General features: G+C 37.2%; 3 protein-coding genes and 1 pseudogene across 5 annotated transcripts; 1 reads left to right on the top strand and 3 right to left on the bottom strand.

Annotated features, from left to right (window-relative positions):
• Positions 1 to 1,154: 1,154 nt before the first annotated feature.
• LOC107634053 (zinc knuckle (CCHC-type) family protein) lies at positions 1,155 to 3,490 on the top strand. Its single transcript, XM_016337638.3, has 5 exons — positions 1,155 to 1,553; positions 1,668 to 1,790; positions 2,049 to 2,148; positions 2,574 to 2,680; positions 2,830 to 3,490. The coding sequence occupies exons 1-5, from the start codon at positions 1,227 to 1,229 to the stop codon at positions 3,043 to 3,045; spliced, it is 873 nt and encodes a 290-aa protein (XP_016193124.1). The 5' UTR covers positions 1,155 to 1,226; the 3' UTR covers positions 3,046 to 3,490.
• A 49-nt stretch (positions 3,491 to 3,539) lies between these two features.
• On the bottom strand, positions 3,540 to 6,658 carry LOC107628703 (uncharacterized). Of its 3 annotated transcripts, none has more exons than XM_016331274.3 (5): positions 6,563 to 6,658; positions 5,853 to 5,954; positions 5,326 to 5,420; positions 4,725 to 4,999; positions 3,540 to 4,501 (listed from the first exon to the last, which is right to left on the bottom strand). In XM_016331274.3, exons 2-5 carry the CDS (start codon positions 5,880 to 5,882, stop codon positions 3,771 to 3,773), a joined length of 1,131 nt encoding a protein of 376 aa, XP_016186760.1. In that variant the 5' UTR covers positions 5,883 to 5,954; positions 6,563 to 6,658; the 3' UTR covers positions 3,540 to 3,770. The 3 variants fall into 3 exon arrangements, with proteins under 3 accessions (XP_016186760.1, XP_020973751.1, XP_016186761.1); XM_021118092.2 differs by having other exon boundaries at positions 4,725 to 5,013; positions 6,563 to 6,638; XM_016331275.3 differs by lacking the exon at positions 6,563 to 6,658 and adding an exon at positions 6,428 to 6,557.
• A 5,723-nt stretch (positions 6,659 to 12,381) lies between these two features.
• Positions 12,382 to 13,587, bottom strand: LOC148569805 (uncharacterized; annotated as a pseudogene).
• Positions 13,588 to 14,938: 1,351 nt separating this feature from the next.
• On the bottom strand, positions 14,939 to 20,523 carry LOC148569804 (uncharacterized). The gene is made up of 5 exons (XM_088509735.1): positions 19,030 to 20,523; positions 17,202 to 18,706; positions 16,067 to 16,994; positions 15,901 to 15,987; positions 14,939 to 15,799 (listed from the first exon to the last, which is right to left on the bottom strand). The coding sequence occupies exons 1-5, from the start codon at positions 20,521 to 20,523 to the stop codon at positions 14,939 to 14,941; spliced, it is 4,875 nt and encodes a 1,624-aa protein (XP_088365861.1).
• Between the last annotated feature and the right edge of the window lie 917 nt (positions 20,524 to 21,440).

The raw sequence follows: 21,440 nt of genomic DNA, 5'->3' as shown, positions 1-21,440 counted from the left end.
TTTCCAAAATATCTTTAGGTATTTGGGATCACCTCAAGTCTTGTCAACTGAAAATAGTAGGAAGTTGATTCCCACACATTAAACTAAAGCTCCTGACATGTGACATTAGTGAAGGGACATCTAGTTTGGTTTTATTTAAACTAGATGACACTTTTACACTCCAAATCCAACCAATCCACTTCCACCAATATAGTTCCCACTGAAGAGAAATTCAACTCCTCAAGGTGTTCTTTTGAGTTCCATCCTTTTAGCCCAATACCTTTAGAAAAAACTTAACTCTTTTTGACCATGTTTGTAGGTCATTATAAAAATAGATTATGTACAAAAAAGGTTTATATTTTTAGTACACAATCAATTACTAAAAAATCATCATATATATTTAGACAAAATACTTTATTTGAATAGGGGTGGTAATGGGGCGGATTTTTAGTAAAAAGTTAAACTTTAATCCGTTTCGTCTCTATAATTATTAAAATTCAATAAATAAACTTAAAATTTAAAATTTATATAACAATAATTATATACATAACATAAATTAAAGTAAAAATTTAAATATAATACAATATTATTAATCATTTCGTTAATTATTATATATATATACTGGCAGGGGCGAAGCTACATGCTGAGGAAGAGGGCAACGACTTCCCTAATTTTAATTTTTTACATGTAAATTATATATAAAGTTCAGTTTAGCCTCCCTCAAAATTTTATTTTAATATTATTTTATTGTGTAAATATTTTTAGCTTCCTCTAATATTTTATCTAGCTCCGCATATACTGGAGCAGATAGAGGCGGATTTAAGAGTGGGATGGGTACCCACAGATTCGGGTAGTGTTGCCATCCCTATATTTGAAGAACTAATTATTTAATTTATGATATGACAAAAAAAATGACAAATGTTTGAAATTATTTGGATTTTTTTAGAAATTAAATTTTAAGCTTTAAACTCAAAATAATTAATTTACAAATGCACTGTTTTAAAAATTATTTAAATGCATAGTCTAACATGTAAAAATTCTTTATACATGAAAATAAAATTCTAAAAAAATAAAAAAGAGAAAGGGAAATTCCCTCCTTGTTTTCCCGCCATTTCCCGCTAAAAGGAAGAGAAGAAAAACCCCAAAATTTACTTAACCAGTTTTTGTTAGTGTGAATGTGTGATTGAATCTGAGTCTGAACTCTGAAGAAGATCACCAAATTCAGAGAGAGAGAGAGAGAGAGAGAGATGTCGGCAACAGGTTGTTACAAGTGCGGCAGACCAGGCCACTGGTCTCGCGACTGCCCTTCTTCTGCTCCCGACCAAAACCCCCATTCCTCCGCCGATCGCAATCCTCCCCCTCCTCGTCCTCCTCCTCCTCCTTCTTCCTCCAAGCCTTATTCCGGTGGCGGAGCCAGATTTTCCGCCGGCAGTTCCAAATCCGCGGAGAAGCCTAAGAAGGTCCCCAGATCGAGGCCTAAGCTCACGCCGGATCTCCTCCTCTCCGACGACGGCCTCGGTTACGTCCTTCGCTACTTCCCTCGCGAGTTCAAATACCGCGGTCGCGGCCACGAGGTAATAATCCCATTGCCTTGGCATCAATTACTACTACTTTCATTTTCCGCATCAATTTCAGCTTTTTTGATCTCACTTTGTGTGTGTGTGTGTGTGTGTGTGTGTGTGTTTTAGGTTCAGGATTTGGGGAATTTACTTCGGATGTACACAGAATGGCACTCTCGCTTGATACCTTATTACTCTTTTGATGAATTCGTTCTCAAAGTTGAGAAAGTTGCTGCTACTAAGCGCGTCAAGGTAACTTTGGATCTGTAATCACTGAGTTATGAATATATCGAATTTTTAAAGTAGCAAATATTATGTAATGGAGGGAGTAAATTAGATATATATTGATATGTTATTCTGTGTTGTTTTTCTATGTTTGTGGAGAATGTATGTTTGAATGTAGATGATGTTATTTTGAATGATGCACACTTCCAATTTTCCACCCTACATAAAATAGATTCTTATTACTCACACTTGTGATATTGTTATTGTTATTTGCACTTGAACTAGATGTGCCTTAGAGATTTGAGAGAAAGAGTTGCAAATGGTGGAGATCCAACCAAATTAAATGAAACACCTGTCGGGCAAGAGATTCCGGCTGAAGAACAAGGTATCTACCTATGTTGCTCTTTGCAGTGTTAGATATGAATGTTTGATAGTACATGGAAACTATTTGCATTTAGGAACAACTATCAAACAACTCAACTAGCTAAAGACATTCAGGAAATGATTATTGGGGACTACCTATGAAAGTTTGGATTTCAAGCATGTTTAGTATCTTAAATGTTAGGCTCCTCCAATTCACAATTTGATATGTAGAATTCACTGATCAGTATTCAGTCTTATGTGGGATCACAATTGTAGAAAACTTCCATTTGATTCATACTCTAAATAGGGTAGTGGCCTGATTCTGTATAATCGACTAGAACATTGCTGTAATGTTGTGACTGGAATAATTTAGTTTTGTTATTTTTTACATGGACAATCTTGTTTTTCTTAACTAATTTCTTATTTTGGTGCTTCATGTATCTTCAGTCAATGGGGAAGCAAATCATGAAGAGCGAGATTTGTTTTCAGAACCCCAAAATGTTAATGACATGCAAGAGGATATGATTGAGGAGTTTTTCAATACAGCTACTGAAGTAAGTTTGAGTTCTTCAAAATAGAAGTTTGTTTATCGTCCTTTTGTGATGTACTCTCTTTCTGAAAATCAAATAGCTAGAGTAAATTGTGTATTTCTAAAGAAGAATTGTTGCCAAAATCTTAACTGAGGAATGCTCTTTTATTGCAGGAACCATCTCAATCAATGCAGAACGAGCCTGATGCCAACACAGTGTCCAAAAGCATTGCAACTGAAGAGACATCAAATGTAATCCAAGATAAGGAAGCCAGCATGTCTGGCAAAGATGAGATAACAGAAGAGCAGAGAGCACGAATGGAAGAAAATAGGTTGAAGGCACTCCAAAGGCGTGCTGCTCGAGCCACCGCCATATCACAGGCCTCTTGAATTCAAGCTCATTAGCTGTTTCTTACTACTAGTTCAGTAGACCATATTTTTCCATTAGTTGAATAGTTGGTTTTTGTTGGTCTCGCGAGCAACAAGATTGGCTTGTCATAACGGCAAATGGATTGGTGTGAGTGAACCAGTTTCAAGTGGGGGCAGAGAGTGTATTAAGTTACTTGTTTGGCCCTTTATGCGGACATTTCATAGGACCATATGAAAGCATGTTGATTGCTGAGAATATACTTGCATAAGAGCCTATATAACAAAATAACTAGTTGTGGAAGGAAGAGCCGTTAGCTCATGAATCGTGATAACCATTGATTATAGTTGAAGTGGTTTAATGCTTTTGCCATCTCTGCGTAATAAAAATTGTCCAGTTTCTATTTCATTTGTGTAATACTATCTTTTTTAAGTTTTAAGTCTAAATATTAAAGTTCATTTATATGCATATCTTACAAAATTACAAATCGATTAAGAATTAGTCACACTAGAGGTACAAAATATTTGGTTGCCCCGTGAATTACACAGGCTAAAATACTAGTTCTTAATATATAGATAGTATCAAAATCATGAATTTTACTAGTGTTTTTTTGAGACAACATAGAAACAAAATATGCCTTCATAAATCCGAAAAACAATAAATAAATAAAATACAGATATTCTGAATAACCATGGAAACTATTTGGTCGTGATAGCCACTGACTGGATCCATCTTCTCATGTCCTATTCTAGTATTCTTCATCCACTGGATTATACCATTCTGGCAGCTGCTTAAAGTTGCTTAGCCTGTAGTTAAGGAATAGCTCCTCATCTTGAAGAGCCCTAGTTGCTACCAAAACAACAGTTTTCAGAGTAGGGACATGTGATTCACAATTTCTTGGTACTCCAGATTTGAACCAAAAGTTGCCAAATGCCTTCGTATTTACTTCAGCATTTCCAAATAATACATTAGGGATGTAAACTCTCATGCTGCTTTCAGTTAATGGAAAGTTGTAAGGGCAAATCATGACATTTGGAAGCATTCCTTTTGCAGGGTGATTAGCGAAATGAGCTAAGGCTAATGGGTTTCTACGCTCAAGAAAATTATCAGTGTTATCTACTTGGGATCCTTCCATATCAGGCTTGTTAACTACCATTTTTCTACCACTCCACAATTCTTGTTCATCGCCCCCAGAGCCCCAAGGTTGGGCATCAATGACATTCCCGTCATGTCTTGTGACCAAATAAGGGTTCTGCTCATCAAGGTATCCCGGAATATATTGATGATAAGCTGGAGAGTAGACTACACCAGGATAAAAGGCTACCACAGCACCAACATCTACTGCACCATCTAAAAATAGACCTTGACCAGCATCCTTGTGAGATATTTGAGAAGGTTTAACATTAAGTTGGTAGCCAACTTGATCCTTTAATCTCTTTGAAACTTCGACTAGGCTTAATGATCTTTGTCTAGGGACAGCTGCGCAAAATGGACATCAATAAGCAGTGAATAAACAGGTGTGAAAGCTAGAACATTGTGAACAATATTGGTTGAATTTGTTAATACATTTAGCTATTTTTCTATACAACCAGGGATCAAAAGGAATAGGCACAGTATGATATGAGTAGCAATGAGTAAAATATCGTTAAATAGAGTGTGCACCAAAAAAAGGGGAATATGGAAAACAAAACAAAAATCTCACCAAGATTGTCAGTAGGTGGGTCTTTGCTACCCAAACTAAAGCTATGCCTGTCACAGTGAGGCAAGGCATTTTCTTGTCGAGATGACTCAAGGGGATCATTCACCCCCTTTTCATTTCGAAGAAGAATTTTATCCATGGATGTGCTAAATGACTTTATTTGAGAGTGGACATTTTCTTGCACCTGCATCTGTTGAACCTCAACAGAGGCTTTGTCGGCCATTTCAATAATCTCCTCTGCATCTGCTTCTTCAGCATTCTTCCCCAAGAGATTGTAGCTGGATATTTAAGTCTTTTGCATGAGGAAAATATGTCAAGATGTTAAAACAGGACAATCCCATTGATTGTCTACATGAGAAGAAATGTTCATAATTATGTTATAGTGCTTTAAACTATTATGACGAATCAAATCTGTTCTAATGCTGCATGAAAACTATTTTAAAAGTTCTATAGTCCAATCAAGCTGCTAGCCAAACTAAATGTCAACAATTCTGTGTCACTGCCTTTAAGTAAGATGATTAAGAGAGAATGAAATTCTGAGTTTGGCTCATGATGAATGCACACAGATTATTCATGACTACATAGAGACAACAGAAATACAGACCTTGTGTAAAGGAACAAGCGGTTAATGTCAGCATCAAACTGTAACTGCCTCGGATCCCTAGCAAAAGTAGGGCTTTTTGCAAGTGTTTTTACAGCCTGAAACAAATCCAGAACAAGATCGTTGTTGCGAGTTTCACATGATGGACAACAGGCAAATTATAATTTAGTATAGCACAATACAAGAGATAACTTATAAAACAGTAATCTCTCTAGGAGCTACAAACTATTGCGAAAACTTCCAAGCTATGAGTCATCATCACTTTCAGAGCATTGATATGTTCAAAATCCACATGCAATTGTCTGTTATAGACCCTTGAAATTAAAAACTTTACAGACTAAATGGTCATGAAACAACACAAAATATGGAGAAAATAAAATGAAAAATATAAAAATTGGAGGTGGTCTGATCTCTAACATTGTCTCCTCATTGTTAATTTTTATTAGCAATTAAATAGTAATGTCTACATATTTTTGGCTATTTACAGTAAAATGTGACCATTTCCAACATAAGACAAAACAAAGAGATACCTCTTGAAATTTGTGAAACAAGAAAGCCATCGTTGATTTGGGGAAAAGAGAAGCTTCTGTTCACAACTGAACATACATGTTGTGCAGATAGATCTTTAGATGCTGGAAATCACATAGCAGCAACAAAAGTTAGAAAATATTTGATATCCAAAGAAAATTTCAAACACAAATACACATATTACTGCATGATTAATATATAAGTGCTCATCAAAGAAAGAGAAAGTAACAAACTGAAACTCATTAACTTTCATCTAGGCATTTCTACAAACATGTTCTAGGCAACCTATCATCATTACATCCATCATAACCCCTCCTCCCTTGATATTTCAAAGCACTTGCTCTTTTAAAACAACTATGATTGATGAACTTATCGAAAAATGCTTGTATTGATTTTATTTATCCTAATTGAGAAAGTGGTGAATCACTGAATCCTTAACCCTTATTCTCAATTCTACATACACTCATCCCCAATTCCTTACTTCCCTCCTCTTCTGTTATGTTAGTTCCTCATAAGGATGAATATGGGGGATTCAAAAATTCACTCTATTGAACACCTAGAGACTCAGTGAACATACCTCACTGCTCTGAATGGCAGTGAAAGTTCATTATTTCAAAGCAACTCTTTCAGCTTGCTAAGAATAAAAGAAAAAACTCAAAACAAAAAAGACATAGAACTCAATCTTGGGATTCAGATAGGGTAAAAGGTGAACCTTTGGAATGTTAAGAGCTCAGGGAACAACAATCACTTCATTCCCATGGCCACCGCATACGGCAAACGCTCGGCACACCTGAAAACGACATTTAACGAATTTTTTTTAATGCTGATTTTTTTTTTTAATTTGGGTGGTTAACGTTGGGAAGCCCTGAAACTATTTGGGCTTTTTACTTTGGGCTAAGTCCGTATTGTTGGGCTCGTTACACAAAATATTTGGGCCTACTTCAGTTATAGGCTTAGACTCGCAAAAATATTTGTAGAGGAGCATAAAATGCATATACTCACCATTCATTAATCATAATCAGAGACGAAAGAGATTTTGTTATTTTATTTTCTTAGAAACGAAAAGAAAAAGAAAAAGCTTGAAAGATGTAGTGAATGAAATATCAAATTTAGTCAACTTTTGGGGTTTGGTATCTCAACAAAGAAGAAATGTAAAATAAGGTTTCACTGTAACATGTTATTGCTTGTGTTTAAAATGACAGTCACTTTTAATTTTTTGGTTCATTAAAATGGATAGTAATAGTTTGTTAGAGTAAAAAAAATTATATATAAAGATATTAAACCATGTATATTAATACAAGTGTCTAACCTTTTTTTATTATTTTAACAAGGCATTGCAGTAAATTTCATTTGATCTAAGTATAGGTGATATAAATCAAAGCAATGAATGCAATGACCAGCAATTTTCATTAAGAGTATATATGGTTAGATGAAATCAAGTTTGTCTTAATCTAAATTCAATTTTAAATATATATTGGACTTATTTTATGGACTCTAATTCGTCCCTAAATCTCATAAAACCTAAACACTTTCAAATCATAATTATATTGTGTAAAAATCAAATAAAAAATAGACTTTTACTAATAATTTGTTACGAAAAAGTTGATAATCAAAGTTGAAGTTAAATCTTTTCATGACATCTAGCCATCTAGGAGCTAGGAATGAACCTAGCTCTTATGTTTTCTCCATCAAATTTACATCATTTTTAAATATATATGAAGAACACTTACAAACTATATGAAGCAACACATAACTCGAACAACCCAATTAGTCATCACGTTCAGTTGGTTATATCTTGGCTAATATTATCTTTTTCAATGGCATGATAATTCGACCTAAAATTTATCTCAAAAATTGAAGGTCGTCATATTCACACTTGCATATTCTTTAATTTCTTCTCCAACTAGACTACTGGATTATATCAATTTTAAACTCAGATATATTTTATTTTTCTTTTGTGGGAAGTACTTAATTTTGTTAAAGATAAAATATATTTTATTTTTCTTGACGTTTTAAATTTTTTGAAATTATTTTTAATATTTAATTTAATTTAATCATCAACATTAAGTTTATCTATGTCGTTAATTTTTTAAATGTCAATAATTAATAAAATTATTTTTTTTAAATTCACTCTTAACCTAAATTCTTAGTCTAAACGCGATTCGGTCTAAACATTATCGCTATTTTAACCATCCAAAAAAATTTTCACACTTAACCATCGTTTAAATCCTAAAAGGTGAATCTCCTCTACAAGATAAGATAATTCGACAACACTATAAGAGAAAAATGCTATCACTCTTCTAGGTATAATTCAATTCCACCGAAATAGATAAACTCTATCTCATTAATTCTTTGACTTAAGCGTGCATGTATTACTTCCGTCGCTCCTAGAGTTTGGTCGTGCCACCGGCTAATTCCCGACTCAATTCATCAACCCGTGCAAGCGACTCCGTGTACAATTCTGATTCATAATACTAAAAGAAAGAATTATTATAATCATTATTAATAATTTTAGATAATAGTCTTATGATATAGAGTTTAATGGCAGAAAGTTTAAAATTCAATATCGTTGTTAAAAAAAATTGACATAAAAAAACGATTTTGTTAAGTAGACAATAACTTTTGTAAACAACGTGAATAATAGGTTCTAGAATTGACTCAATAAAGCAAAAAGTATTCCACTTCCAAATTACCTCCTAAACTGTGAAATTTCGTGGTTGGAGAGATTTGGGCTCTCATCAATAGTCCAAAGATGAAGGGTGAAGAACTTAGAGAAAGGAGTGAGAGAGAGAGAGATAGATGAACAGAGGAGGAAGATGCAAGTGAAGAAGAAGCTATTAGTGAGTTGGAATTTGGAGAATTGGAATCTACAGAAGGAGAGAATAAGAGAAGATGAGAAAGAGGAATTTTGGCAAAGATGAAAGTTGTGTTCATTCATCATCTGTTTCTACATTACATGCTTATCTTTATATAGTTACACGAGAGCTAATTAATTTAATCTGCCTAACTAACTTTGCAAGCTGGCAACTCTAACTGACTAATACTAACAGCAGCAATTAACTAACTAATTCTAAGTCTGTTATATCAGGTTACAACCTCCCTCAAACTAGGATTATGAATATCCAAAAGGCCTAGTTTAGAAATGTTGCTTGAGAAGAGACCAGGGGCTAAGGCCTTGGTAAGGAAGTCAGCCAACTGGTTCGATGAAGAAACCGGCATGAGGTGTGTGAGACCTAAGAGATGTTGGTTTCGAGCAGTGCGGCAATCAATCTCAATGTGCTTAGTTCTCTCGTGGAAGATAGGATTAGTGGCAATGTGGATGGCTGATCTATTGTCGCAGAAAAGTGTGATGGGCTCTGTCAGTGGCATGCCCAAATCATTCATGATGTAAGATAGCCATTGAGCTTGCCATGTTGCCAGGGCCAGAGCTCTGTACTCAGCTTCTGAGGACGACCTCGCAACAATGTTCTGTTTCTTGCTTTTCCAACTAATGAGTGACTTTTTAATGTAGAAGCAATGACCAGTGATGGATTTTCTGAAATCTGCACACGTTGCCTAGTCTGCATCCGAGAACCCTGTGAGTTTAAGATCATTGGTAGCCAAGAAGAACAGACCAACTGAGGGACATCCTTTTAAGTACCGCAGTACCCTGTGAGCAGCTTGCAGGTGTACATCTGTGGGATAGTCAATAAACTAACTAAGTCTTCCAATTGCGTAAGCTAAATCTGGCTTTATGTTGGTCAGGTACAAAAGCCTGCCAACTAGTTGTCTGTATGGGGCTCGATCCTCTAATGCATTGCCGCTTTTCCTTGACAATTTTGATGCAGAAGTATAATCCATTGGAGTGCTAGCTGGCTTGCACTCTAAGAAGCTGAAGTCTTTGAGGATGTCTAAGGCATACTTGCGTTGACAAAGATGGATCCCTTTTGATGAGCGGGCCACTTCCATGCCTAGGAAGTACTTCAAGTCCCCCAAATCTTTAATTTTGAATTTTTGATCAAGTAGCTGCTTGATTGAATCAATCTCAGCAAGATCATTGCCTGTCAAGACCAAGTCATCAACGTAAACCATGATGATTGTAACCCCCCTGAGCTGTGATTTTGGTGTACAAAGAATGATCTGATTCTGATTTGGAGAAACCAGTCGAGCTCAATGTTTCAATCAATTTCAAATTCCACTACCTACTAGCTTGCCGCAGGCCGTAGAGCGATTTTCGCAATTTACACACTGAGTTCGTTGCCAGTTTAGATTTTTGAAGCCCTGGCGGAAGCTTCATATAGACCTCTTCATGTAGGTCGCCGTGCAAGAAAGCAGTATTCACATCTAGCTGCTTGATATGCCATTATTTTGCAGCCGCCAAGGCCAAAACCACTCTCAAAGTTGACATTCGAACCACTGGGCTGAATGTGTCAATAAAGTCGACACATTCAATTTGTGTGAACCCCTTTGCAACCAACCTGGCTTTGTATCTTTCGATGGTTCCATCAGGGAGGAATTTAATATTGAACACCCACTTGCAGGCTATAGCTTTCTTGCCATGAGGGAGTGTTGTGATTTGCCAAGTTTGATTTTTCTTCAAAGCCTCAAGTTCGCTTTGTATAGCTTCTCTCCAGCAAGGGTGAGCAGCAGCTTCCTCATAGTTACTAGGTACAACATTTGCAGTAACAGCCAAAGAGAAAACCTTGTGTTTTGGATTGAGTGCATCATAGGAAATTTGCTGCAAAATAGGGTACCTGCAAAGAGGATGAGTGGAACTAGAAACTGAACTGTTCACTTTACAATGATAGTCTTTGAGATAGGCTAGTAACCTTTTAATTCTCGTGGATTTTCTAAGTTCAAGTGGTTGTGGATTTTGATGTGATGCATGTGATGTATGATTTTCTGTTTGTTCAGCAGTGTGTGTTGAATGTGCAGGTTCATTTATGGTGTGATCAGCAAATTCAGAATGCAAATTTGATGGTGTTTGAAAATTTTGATAGTTTTGATGATGTGCAAGTGGAACATAAGTTTGAGGCATGTGTGGTTGATGCAAACTAGGAGCAAATGAGTCAGTGTAGTGAGAATCATAAGTGAATGGATCAAAGTTGTAATTTTGCTGTGAAATTTTATTGTGATTATGCGGATCAGAATCACAGGCACAATATGGAAAGTGATTTTCATAGAAAACATCTCTAGATGTGAAAATTCTTTGGGTTTTTACAACAATGAGTGTGAATCCTTTTGTTCCTTCTTTAAAACCGAGAAAAGCACATTTTTGTGCTCTCGGGTCCAATTTAGTTTTTCCATTTGTAAGAGTTGATGCATAGGCGAGACATCCAAAAACCTTTAAATTGGACAGATTAGATATTTGGTTGAAAATAAATTCAAAAGGTGATTTGTCATCAAGAAATTGGCTTGGCAATATGTTGATGATATGCACAGCATGCTTTACAGCAAAATTCCAAAAATATTTAGGCATAGATGAGTGGAATAGCAATGCTCTAGCCACCCCCAAAATGTGTTGGTGTTTTCTTTCCACTATCCCATTTTGCTGTGGAGTTTCAACACATGAAGTGTGGTGCACAATACCTTGGAATGCGTAAAATGATTGCATAGTAAACTCAGGACCATTGTCAGTCCTTAGACACTTGACAGTGTGATTGAATTGAGTTTGAACAAATTTTATAAAGGTTTTAACCAAGTTTGAAGTTTCTGACTTTGCTTTCATACAAAAATTCAGGTGTATCTACTTTTGTCATCAATTATGGTAAAAAAATATTTGTGAGCATTAATGGAAGGGACTGAAATTGGTCCCCAGATATCAAGATGCAGCAAATCAAAACAAGCATTAGATTCAGAATTGCTATAAGAGAAAGGTAAGCGTTTTGGCTTTGCTAAATGACATGAGTTACATGGGTTTATTTGTTCATTACAATCAATGAAGGGATAAATTTTGTGCATTACATGCAATCTATTTTGAGGGATATGACCTAATCTAGAATGCCAAAGTGCATTTATTTGAACTGATAATGCAGTGCAAGTTGCAGTGCTATTATTGGTGGAAAGTGCTGCTGTGAAAGTGAGCGGCAGCTTTGCTGAATTATGCATGCTATGATTATTGTGTGTTGCAGAAACAGAATTAAAAGATTGGCTATTATAGAGACCGTCAGCACATTTAGCTACTCCAATCCTCTTCAAACTAGTTTGCTCCTGAATCTCACAGATTTTATCATCAATTAACATTTGACACTTCAATTCATCAGTCAATTTTGAAACAAAAATCAATTTGAATTCAAAAGTTGGAATGAATAGCACATTTGAAAGAAATAATTGATTAGAAAATCTAATGGTGCCAATGATGGTACTTGTCGTATGGCTGCCATCAGGCATTCTAACAATTATAGGTTTTACTTGGTAGTGTGAATAATAATCATTTATGTCAAAAGTGATATGATCAGTGGCCCCCCGTGTCTATGACCCAGAAGGGGAATTTTGCAGTAACAAAGGATGAAATATTGCTACTGTATTTTAAAACAACAATTTTACCTTGATTCATGGGAGTAGTGTGTGGGTTGTGACTTGAGGTTGCTGTTGAGCCTCTTGTCCTTTGAGAAATTTGATAATTGCTTCCTTTTGGAGTGAATTGAGATCATAACTTGGCTCCTCACTAGCTTCCTTATGGCAATTGCCCATACTAACTTGGCTGAGATCATCATTTCTCTTCTCAGCATGTGGTTCAGTAGTGGTGAAATCGATGCTGCCAGTTTGTCGTTGCCTTAGATGGGGTGGCAAGCCAAGCTTTTTATAGCATGTATTAATGGTATTTTCGGATTTATCATAGAATGTGCATTACATTTTGGTTCCTCTGCCTCTACCATTGCCTTGGTATCTCCCTCTGCTTCTGCCTCTCCCTCTATTTCTGTCATCATTTGGTTGATAAGGAGGTATTGCTTTGTTAAAGAAGATCTTTGAATTTTGGCAATCATTGAATTGTCTTTCTTGTTGTGTCAACATGGAGAAGGCAGTGTCTATATCAGGCATGGGAGTCATCAACATTAGTTGCGATCTGACAGCAGTATACTAGTCATTGAGATCTCTCAAAAATCTTGTTGTATAATCCTCTCTTCTGAATTCTCGCATCACATTCAGTCCACATGTGCATGATTGTTCACAATGAGTGCACTCTGGAATTGGCCTGAAATTGTTCAAGTATTCCCAAATTGATTGTAGCTTCGTGTAGTAAGCAGTTATAGTGGCATCTCTTTGCCTGAGTTGGAAGAGCTCTTCTTGTAACTCAGCAACTCTGAACTTGTCACCCTGATAGTACCTCCGTTTCAATTCTTTCCACAAGTCTGAGGCGTTGTTGTTCCAAATTACACTTCCTGAGATTTCTAGACTGAGGGACATAGTTATCCATGACACCAGATAGGTGTTGCACTTCTCCCAGACTTCAAATAGTGGATCGAGTTCGTTCGGTTTCACAATGGATCCATTGATAAATTTCAACTTGTTCTTTGATTTCAGAGCTAGAAGCATGCCTCGGCTCCACGAACTATAATTGCTTGCATTCAATTTAATAGGTATGAGAGGATTACCTGGACTTTCACTTGGATGGATGAAATAGGGGCTCGTTGGATCTTGCATCGGATTTACAGTAGTTCTTGCTACATGAGCTTGAATTGCAGAGATCTGACTCAAAAAATTTGCAATTGATTGTGCGTCCATAGGAACGGCTGGATTCGATTGATTAGTTGTCATCGTTGATTGAGGAATTGATGTAGATTCAAGAAATTGAGAAATTGAGAAAGAATTAGGTCTAACAGCTTCAAAACGAAAAGCAAGCAAAAGAGGTAGGTAATCGATGAATCCGGTTTGGTTTCAGATTTAGATCTTTCACCTTCAGTCTCGTTGATCGGAGCTGCGATCTCTCCTCCACGCTCACTGCACCATGTGAAATTTCGTGGTTTGAGAGATTTGGGCTCTCATCAATCTCTGTCAAGTCAGTCCAAAGGTGAAGGGTGAAGAACTTAGAGAAGGGAGTGAGAGAGAGAGAGAGAGAGATGAACAGAGGAGGAAGATGCAAGTGAAGAAGAAGCTGTTAGTGAGTTGGAATTTGGAGAATTGGAATCTGCAGAAGGAGAGAATCAGAGAAGACGAGAAAGAGAAATTTTGGCGAACATGAAAGTTGTGTTCATTCATCATCTGTTTCTGCATTACATGCTTATCTTTATATAGTTACACAAGAGCTAATTAACTTAATCTGCCTAACTAACTTTGCTAGCTGGCAACTCTAACTGACTAATACTAATAGCAACAATTAACTAACTAATTCTAAGTCTGTTATATCAGGTTACGTAAATCTTAACATTTGGATAATCATCTGCATACCTAGTGAATTAAACATCCGGCCATTGTTAACTGTACATAAGTAAACGAATCAAAAGAAATAACCATCTAATTAAAAATAATGAACATAATCATCTACATACTTATTGAATTAAACATCCAATATATCTATTGTTCACATTGTTTAATATTCTCATTGTGTACCTATACTTTTCCTAAACAAAATTCCTATGCAAACTTTTGTTAGGATTTGGTTGAATTAGTCCCACATTGCTTAGGATAGCAAATGGAGTGGGTGGCCTAGGCTATAAATATGAGGCTAAGTTCTCCATATTTTTTGCACCAGTCGAAAACATTTAAAGCTTGTATCTGACTTTTCTTTTCCTCTATACTCTTTGATTAGAGAGTGTTGTGAGGTGTAGTTAAATATTTGCTTTGAGAGTGTGGATGTATTGGGGTGCCGGTGTTAGAGAGAAAGAAGTCTATGTGTTGTAACAATTTTCACATAGTGATATTCTTTGGTTGTCATTTGACAACGGCCGTGGTTTTTTTCTCCAATAATTGGGGTTTTCCACGTTAAATTCTTGTGTTGTGATTGTGTCTATTTTATTTCTCTATAAAAGATATTTTCTCAAGGGAGAATAGTGTATTATTCCCAACAACTTTGACCTTTCATTGTAACACTATCAACAGTTTTTTTTTTTTTTTGGTGACTGAAATAAATTAAACAAAGAAAAACAAAGGAAACAAAACAAGGAACTGCTTAAATAGAGGGACAGTCCCGTTTAAGACTACTCTTAAACTCCTCCCAAGGTGAAAGAAGCTCCACATGCGAAAGTTGTAACTTCATCGCCATCTTTGCCATAGTATCTGCCACCGTGTTTGCATCTCTCATAATCAAACGAAAGTCAACACGCCAATTCCAATGCATGATATCTCTTATTTTGAGCACCAGTGGATCAATAAACCCAGAACCATCTTGAGTAACAAGATTAAATGCTGCCACACAATCCGTCTCACAAATAACATCTCGTTGACCCACATCCCAAGCTAAGAGATATCCTCTCCAAATAGCAAACAATTCTCCTTGAAGAATACTATTACTCTCAATCATTCCCAAACACCCCCTTTGCCAGCTCCCATTACAATCTCTAATAACACAAGCAAAACCAACACTATCACCCGAACCAAAATAACTAGCATCACAATTAATCTTAAAAGTACCAATGGATGGGGGATTCCAAAAACCATTTAGAGTAGAGGGAAGGGACATACGTTGTAATTCAAAAATATTTCTAAGCTCCTTTTCTGAAGTTAATGCCAGACAAATGACTTTTTCCGGAGGCCAAGTTTCATGGGGATTAAAGATGTCGTTATTCCTTGCTCGCCATATCCACCAAAGTCCCGAAAAGAACTTGAACGGGTGCTCTCTGCTATGATACAAGAACCAGTTCTTTAAATCCAAAGGATGACAAGGAATATCCAACCTTTGCCAGACAAGCTGAGCTTTTGGACAATCCCGAATACAATGTATAACCGATTCCTGGCTAGAAAGACATCTTGGACACCTATCCGATGACGACATCCCTCTTCTAAAGCGAAAACTTGCAGTAGGAAGAGCCTCCTTAAGACACAACCAAGCCAAAAACTTATGCTTTTCCGGAACAAGCTGACGCCAAAGCCAAAGCCAATTCTCCCTCTCCTCCCAACCAAACAGCTGCTTACACAACCACAAGTAACCATTGCGTGAGTCATAGACTTTGGCAGCAGACCCACTCCAATACCAACCCACTTCCGGACCTGCTTGTTCATCTGGATTGTAAGAGAGAATATTATCTTTCAGATTTTGAGATAAAGGAGAATAAAGAGTATCCAAATGCCACCTACCAACCGACCAAATATCCTGTATCCGGAGATTCGAATCAGAAATGTGGACATAATCCATCTCATTAGATAACCGTCCTTCTCTCCTCCAGCTAGAAAACCAAAAATTCTGGTTCAAATCTCCAATACACCAAGCAAACCCATCCTTCAACACTTTCCAAGCCTTGCAAAGACACCTCCAAATGGGAGAGTCCTTGTTCTTAGGATAACTAAAACAGTCATATAGAGATGATCGGTATTTGGCATCCAATAATTGGACCCATAGCTTGTTTGGCTGCTGGAAAAAAGTCCAAACTAGCTTCCCAAGAAGAGCAATATTTACACAATAAGGATCTCTAATCCCCAAACCTCCATATTTTTTTGGAGTAACCAGTACCTTCCAACTAACAAGATTCAATCCTCTTCCATCAACTTGTCCTTTCCAAAGAAAATTCCTCATCATAGACTCCAATTTACTAATGATTCCTTTGGGAAAAATAGAGACCTGCATCTGGTACGTGGGAATAGCAGCGGCAACAGAATTAACCAAGCAGAGTCTACCAGCCCGATTGAGTAAACTCCCTTTCCAGCTTGCTAGCCTACTCCGAATCTTATCCAGGACACCATTGAAAGCTGAACGAGTCACTCTAGAATGGCTAAGGGTAACTCCAAGATACTTGCCCAAATCCTGGACAAATCTGATAGAGGATACCCCAGTGAAAACCTCTTTCCTTGTTGCAGAGACATTCTTGGAGCAAAGCGCTTTAGACTTCTCCACATTAATCTTCATCCCAGATGCTTTGCAAAAAGTCTCTAAAACCAACATCACATTTTGCACTTGTCTTTTTGTAGCTTTACAGAATAGAAGCAAGTCATCCGCAAACATTAAATGGGATATTCTTGGTCCCCCTCTAGAAATAGCAACCGGCTCCCACAAGCCCAAATCAACCTGATGACTAATAAAGCATGCCAGTCGCTCCATACACAACACAAAAAGATAGGGTGACATAGGGTCTCCTTGTCTAAGACCTCGGCTAGGAGTAAAGCCATTTAGACGACTCCCATTCCAAAGAATAGATAAGGAAGAAGCAGTGACACAATTCATAATCAAATTAAGTGTAGGAATAGGAAAACCAAAGCTCTTAAGGGTATGAGCTAAAAACCTCCAGTCAACTCTGTCATAAGCTTTCTCCAGATCAATCTTAAAGGCCAGTGTGCCTTTCTTTGATTTAGTCTTCTTCATAAAGTGGAGGACTTCTTGAGCAATAATGATGTTGTCAGGAGTTCCTCGTCCCGGAATAAATCCTCCTTGAAGCGGGCCAACAATCTCCGCAAGATGAGGACGAAGCCTATTAACAAGGACCTTCGTGATGATCTTGTAAACTACATTGCAGAGACTAATCGGCCTGAAATCTTTCATAGATACCGGTGATTCAACCTTTGGAATGAGAACCAGTAAAGTCTCCAACATTCTCGGATCAAGAGTAACACCGGAGAATGCCTGCTTAACCATCTTCCAAACATCAAGACCAATGATCTCCCAATATTCTTTGAAGAAGAAAGCTTGAAACCCATCCGGACCTGGAGCTTTAAAAGAGTTCATGTGAAAAACAGCTGTTTTGACTTCCTCCATAGTAACTGGTGCCGTAAGATTATTGCAAGCTTCCTCATTCAGAGAAGGAAGAGGCACATCACCAAGGCAACCCAAATCAACATCATCTAAATGACAGAATAAGCTTTTATAGAAAGACTCTGCTTCTTGACTCAGAACCTCTGGATCAGTTTCCCACACTCCATCCTTGAGAAAAAGGCCATGAATCTTATTATGCTTCCTTCGCGCAAGAGTTTGAATATGAAAGAATCTTGTATTCCTATCCCCGAACCTTACCCACTGCTCTCTGGACTTTTGGAACCATAGGAGCTCTTCTTGCACTAGAGTATTATTATAATCATCAAGCAACTGTTGCTCTTTCTGACGCAAATAAATACTATCCACCACTTCCAAGCGCTTTTGTAAATAATTAATCTGCTGCTCTAATTCACATTTCTTAACAAAAATGTTACCAAATACCTTCGAGTTAAACTCTAGTGAATTCTTCTGTACTTCTGAAAGCTTGCCATGAATTCCTCTATTACCAGACCACCATGACTGGTTCACAATATCTTTATACCCAGGATGAGTAGCCCAAGCAGCAACAAATCGGAAAGGTCGATTCCCTTTAGGCTGAGGACGACCTTTACAACGCACCAGAATAGGGCAATGATCAGACTGAAGCCTATTTAAAACTTCTGCATAAGCCTCTGGAAAGATAGATAACCAACTACTATTTATACAGACTCGATCAAGCTTTTTTGCCACATCAACATAATTTTTCACCCTCCTGTACCAAGAAAACTGCCTCCCGATAGTCTTCAGATCAAACAAACCACTATCCCCTAATGAAGTAGCAAACATGTCTGCTCTTTGATGAGAAAATTGACAGCCCTTAGATTCATGAGAAAATTTGACTTCATTAAAATCACCAAGAACAATCCAAGGTCCTTGAAAAACCATGGATTGTGCAACAAGATAATCCCAAAGGAGAACCCTTTTATTAAATTGAGGACTGCCATAAATACCACTACACCTCCAAATTAAATTATCAAAGTGAACCTCAACAGTAACACCCTGATCAAAAGCATCAATGAACTTACAACAAACACCCTTCATAGAGGATAGAAACCAAATACCTCCCTTATGCCCCTGTGCCTCTACTATACCAACAGAGTGATACCCCAACCTTTCCCAAAATAATTTTAAATGCTGAAAAGGGGAGTGAGTTTCAACCACAATAAAGAAAACAGGTCTAAATTTCCTAACAAGTTCCTTACAATGCACCCGGGCTAACTTATTAGAAGCACCCCTAATATTCCAAACAATCATATTTAAACTATCCATAAATAATAGGGACAGAATAAATAAGAACATAAACTCTAAACAGAATCACCAACCTCAATAGGTGGTTTGTCCTGCGGTACTGGCACACTCTGATCCTCAATAATTGCCACCTTTGGACCCCCTGACACTGCACTTGCCATGCTTCCATCTACTAAGGTTTCCTCCGTTGTGCCACCATTTTTATCAACTGGCGAGTTCTGCAAGGAGGAAGGCCGAGGACGCTTCCGTAGAGAAATTCCACGACGTGCAGGAGTTCTGCGCGATGGAGATGGCGCAATTTCATGTTTTTCTTGCTTCCCCATCCTAATGCCAGTTGATTTGCCTCCATCACCATGCAAATTGGGCCTTGGAACCCTTCTCGAACCAAACTTGTGCTGCTTTCCATCTTGGTCCTTCAAACTTGATGACTGGCCCATTGTAAATTTTTTCTTACGCAGCACTTGTTGCCAGCCTTCTCCATCATCCATGCATGCCTCATTAACAAGACCATCAGGCACGTGAGGAGCCAATGATTCCGTAACCACATCCTTCCCTTTAACAACTCCTAATTTCTCACCCAAATCACGAGCTTCTGATTCAGCCTCTTTTTGAATCTCGTGATTGTTGTGTGGCACTAGTGTTGGGGCTTCATTATTTTTTCCATCACCAAAGGAATTTATGTTTCCTTCCAAGGACTCCTTCTCCATGCACAACGATTTATCATGCCCATACCGTGCACAAGTAGCACAAATCAACTGTAAACTCTCGTACTCCACTTCATAAGTCACACCCTCCACTATAATATGTTTGATTACAGGCAACTCAAGATTAATTTGAACACAAGCTCGGGCATATTTTCCTCTTTCTGCGAGCTTAGTAGCCAAATCTACTTTCACCGGAATCCCAATTGCAGAAGCAATTCGCAGCATTGCTTGTTCCTGGTAGCACCAAATTGGAAGTCCCGAGACTCGAATCCATACCAGCGTTGATCCAAAGGATTTTTCGCATGGCCTAAAATCCACATCCCATGGCTTTACTGCAACATAGTGACCGTCTATCAACCACGGGCCACCAAGAATGACTTTCTCACGATCCCCAGCAATATCAAATTTAACCAAAAAATATCCAAATCCCACATCCAACAAATCAAACCCTCCTTTGATGCGCCATACTATCCGGAGCTTATGCATGAGAGCCGTGTAGCCATAATACTTATCCAGCACCTTGATCACGATGGCTTCCTTATAAGGTTCAGCTAGACAGCTCTTTGCCTCCTTGGTAAAACTGACACTTGGTGGACGAGAATCACCTTGCTTACCTGTCACCGTCGCGATACCATCCCCAGATAAAGACCCTACTAATGCAAAGGCCTTAGACTTTTCTGCACCAATAACTTTATCTCTAAAAGAGACCTTGGATGGCTTTCCTAACCCCTCTCGAGAAGAACCCTCCTTAACACCGGATACATACCCACCCACGCTCTCCCCCTTATCTCTTCCGATGGCATGGCCATCTTCCTCACCGTGTTTCACCCTCAACCGCTCGCCCCCGCTTTCTCCTTCTCTCATTCTCTTTGAGTACGGAGTACGTACTCTTTCTCTGCTAGGGTTTTGACTGTTTATTTCTGACACTATCAACAGTTTAACACCACTCCGTAAATTTAAGATTAATCGTCTTATACATTTATTTATTAGATTTTGTTAAAAAACAACTTTTTATAACTAACAACCATCGAGAAATAATAGATGGATAAATAATTAAGTCCCCTCCAAAACACATGATTCACCGTGTTCAATTCGCAATCTTGGGTAGTAAATGCCGATCTCACCCCAAAGGCTATACTCTCGGTTTTGGGGGAATTAATACTTGTGTTTTAATATATTAAATTTTGAAACTTGAAAGTAACAATTTGTCAATTCAAATATTTAATAGTTAGCTTAGATAGGGAAAAATATATTTAATTAGTTATTAATATTTAAAAGTATAAATTAAAATATATTATTAAATTAAAAAAATTAAATTAATAATTAAAACTGATAATCAAAACAATAAATTTTGATTATCTTCTGATTTTTTTTCTATATTTATTACAATTAGATTGTGACCAGTTGAAAATTTACCAATTTTATTACCAGACTATAATTTTAATTGGTATAATAGTTGTACACTGAAGTCTGAACTAGGAGCCTCCAATCACTGAGTGCCTCCTCTTAGAACAAGTAGATTTCCTAGCTACTTTGAATTTTTCATATTTTTTAATTGATATTCACATTCTCATATTTGATATATTGATTAGGTGAGCAACAGCAGCCTCAACGTTCATCTACATTCCTTCCTAAAGTTTTCCTTTCATAGGATATTAACTTACTTATTCCCATAATTAGAATTAAATCTCAACCACGCAAAATCATGTTAGTGTCAAACAATATTTTTGACCAACCATTATCAACCAACTTAATATTACTGTTACAAGATTATAGAGAAA

Source organism: Arachis ipaensis, chromosome B3, assembly GCF_059453495.1.
Source record: "Arachis ipaensis isolate K30076 ecotype BB chromosome B3, ASM5945349v1, whole genome shotgun sequence".
Classification (NCBI taxonomy): Eukaryota; Viridiplantae; Streptophyta; class Magnoliopsida; order Fabales; family Fabaceae; genus Arachis; species Arachis ipaensis.
Note: the sequence above shows the minus strand (reverse complement) of the source record. Positions and strands in the feature narration are given on the sequence as shown.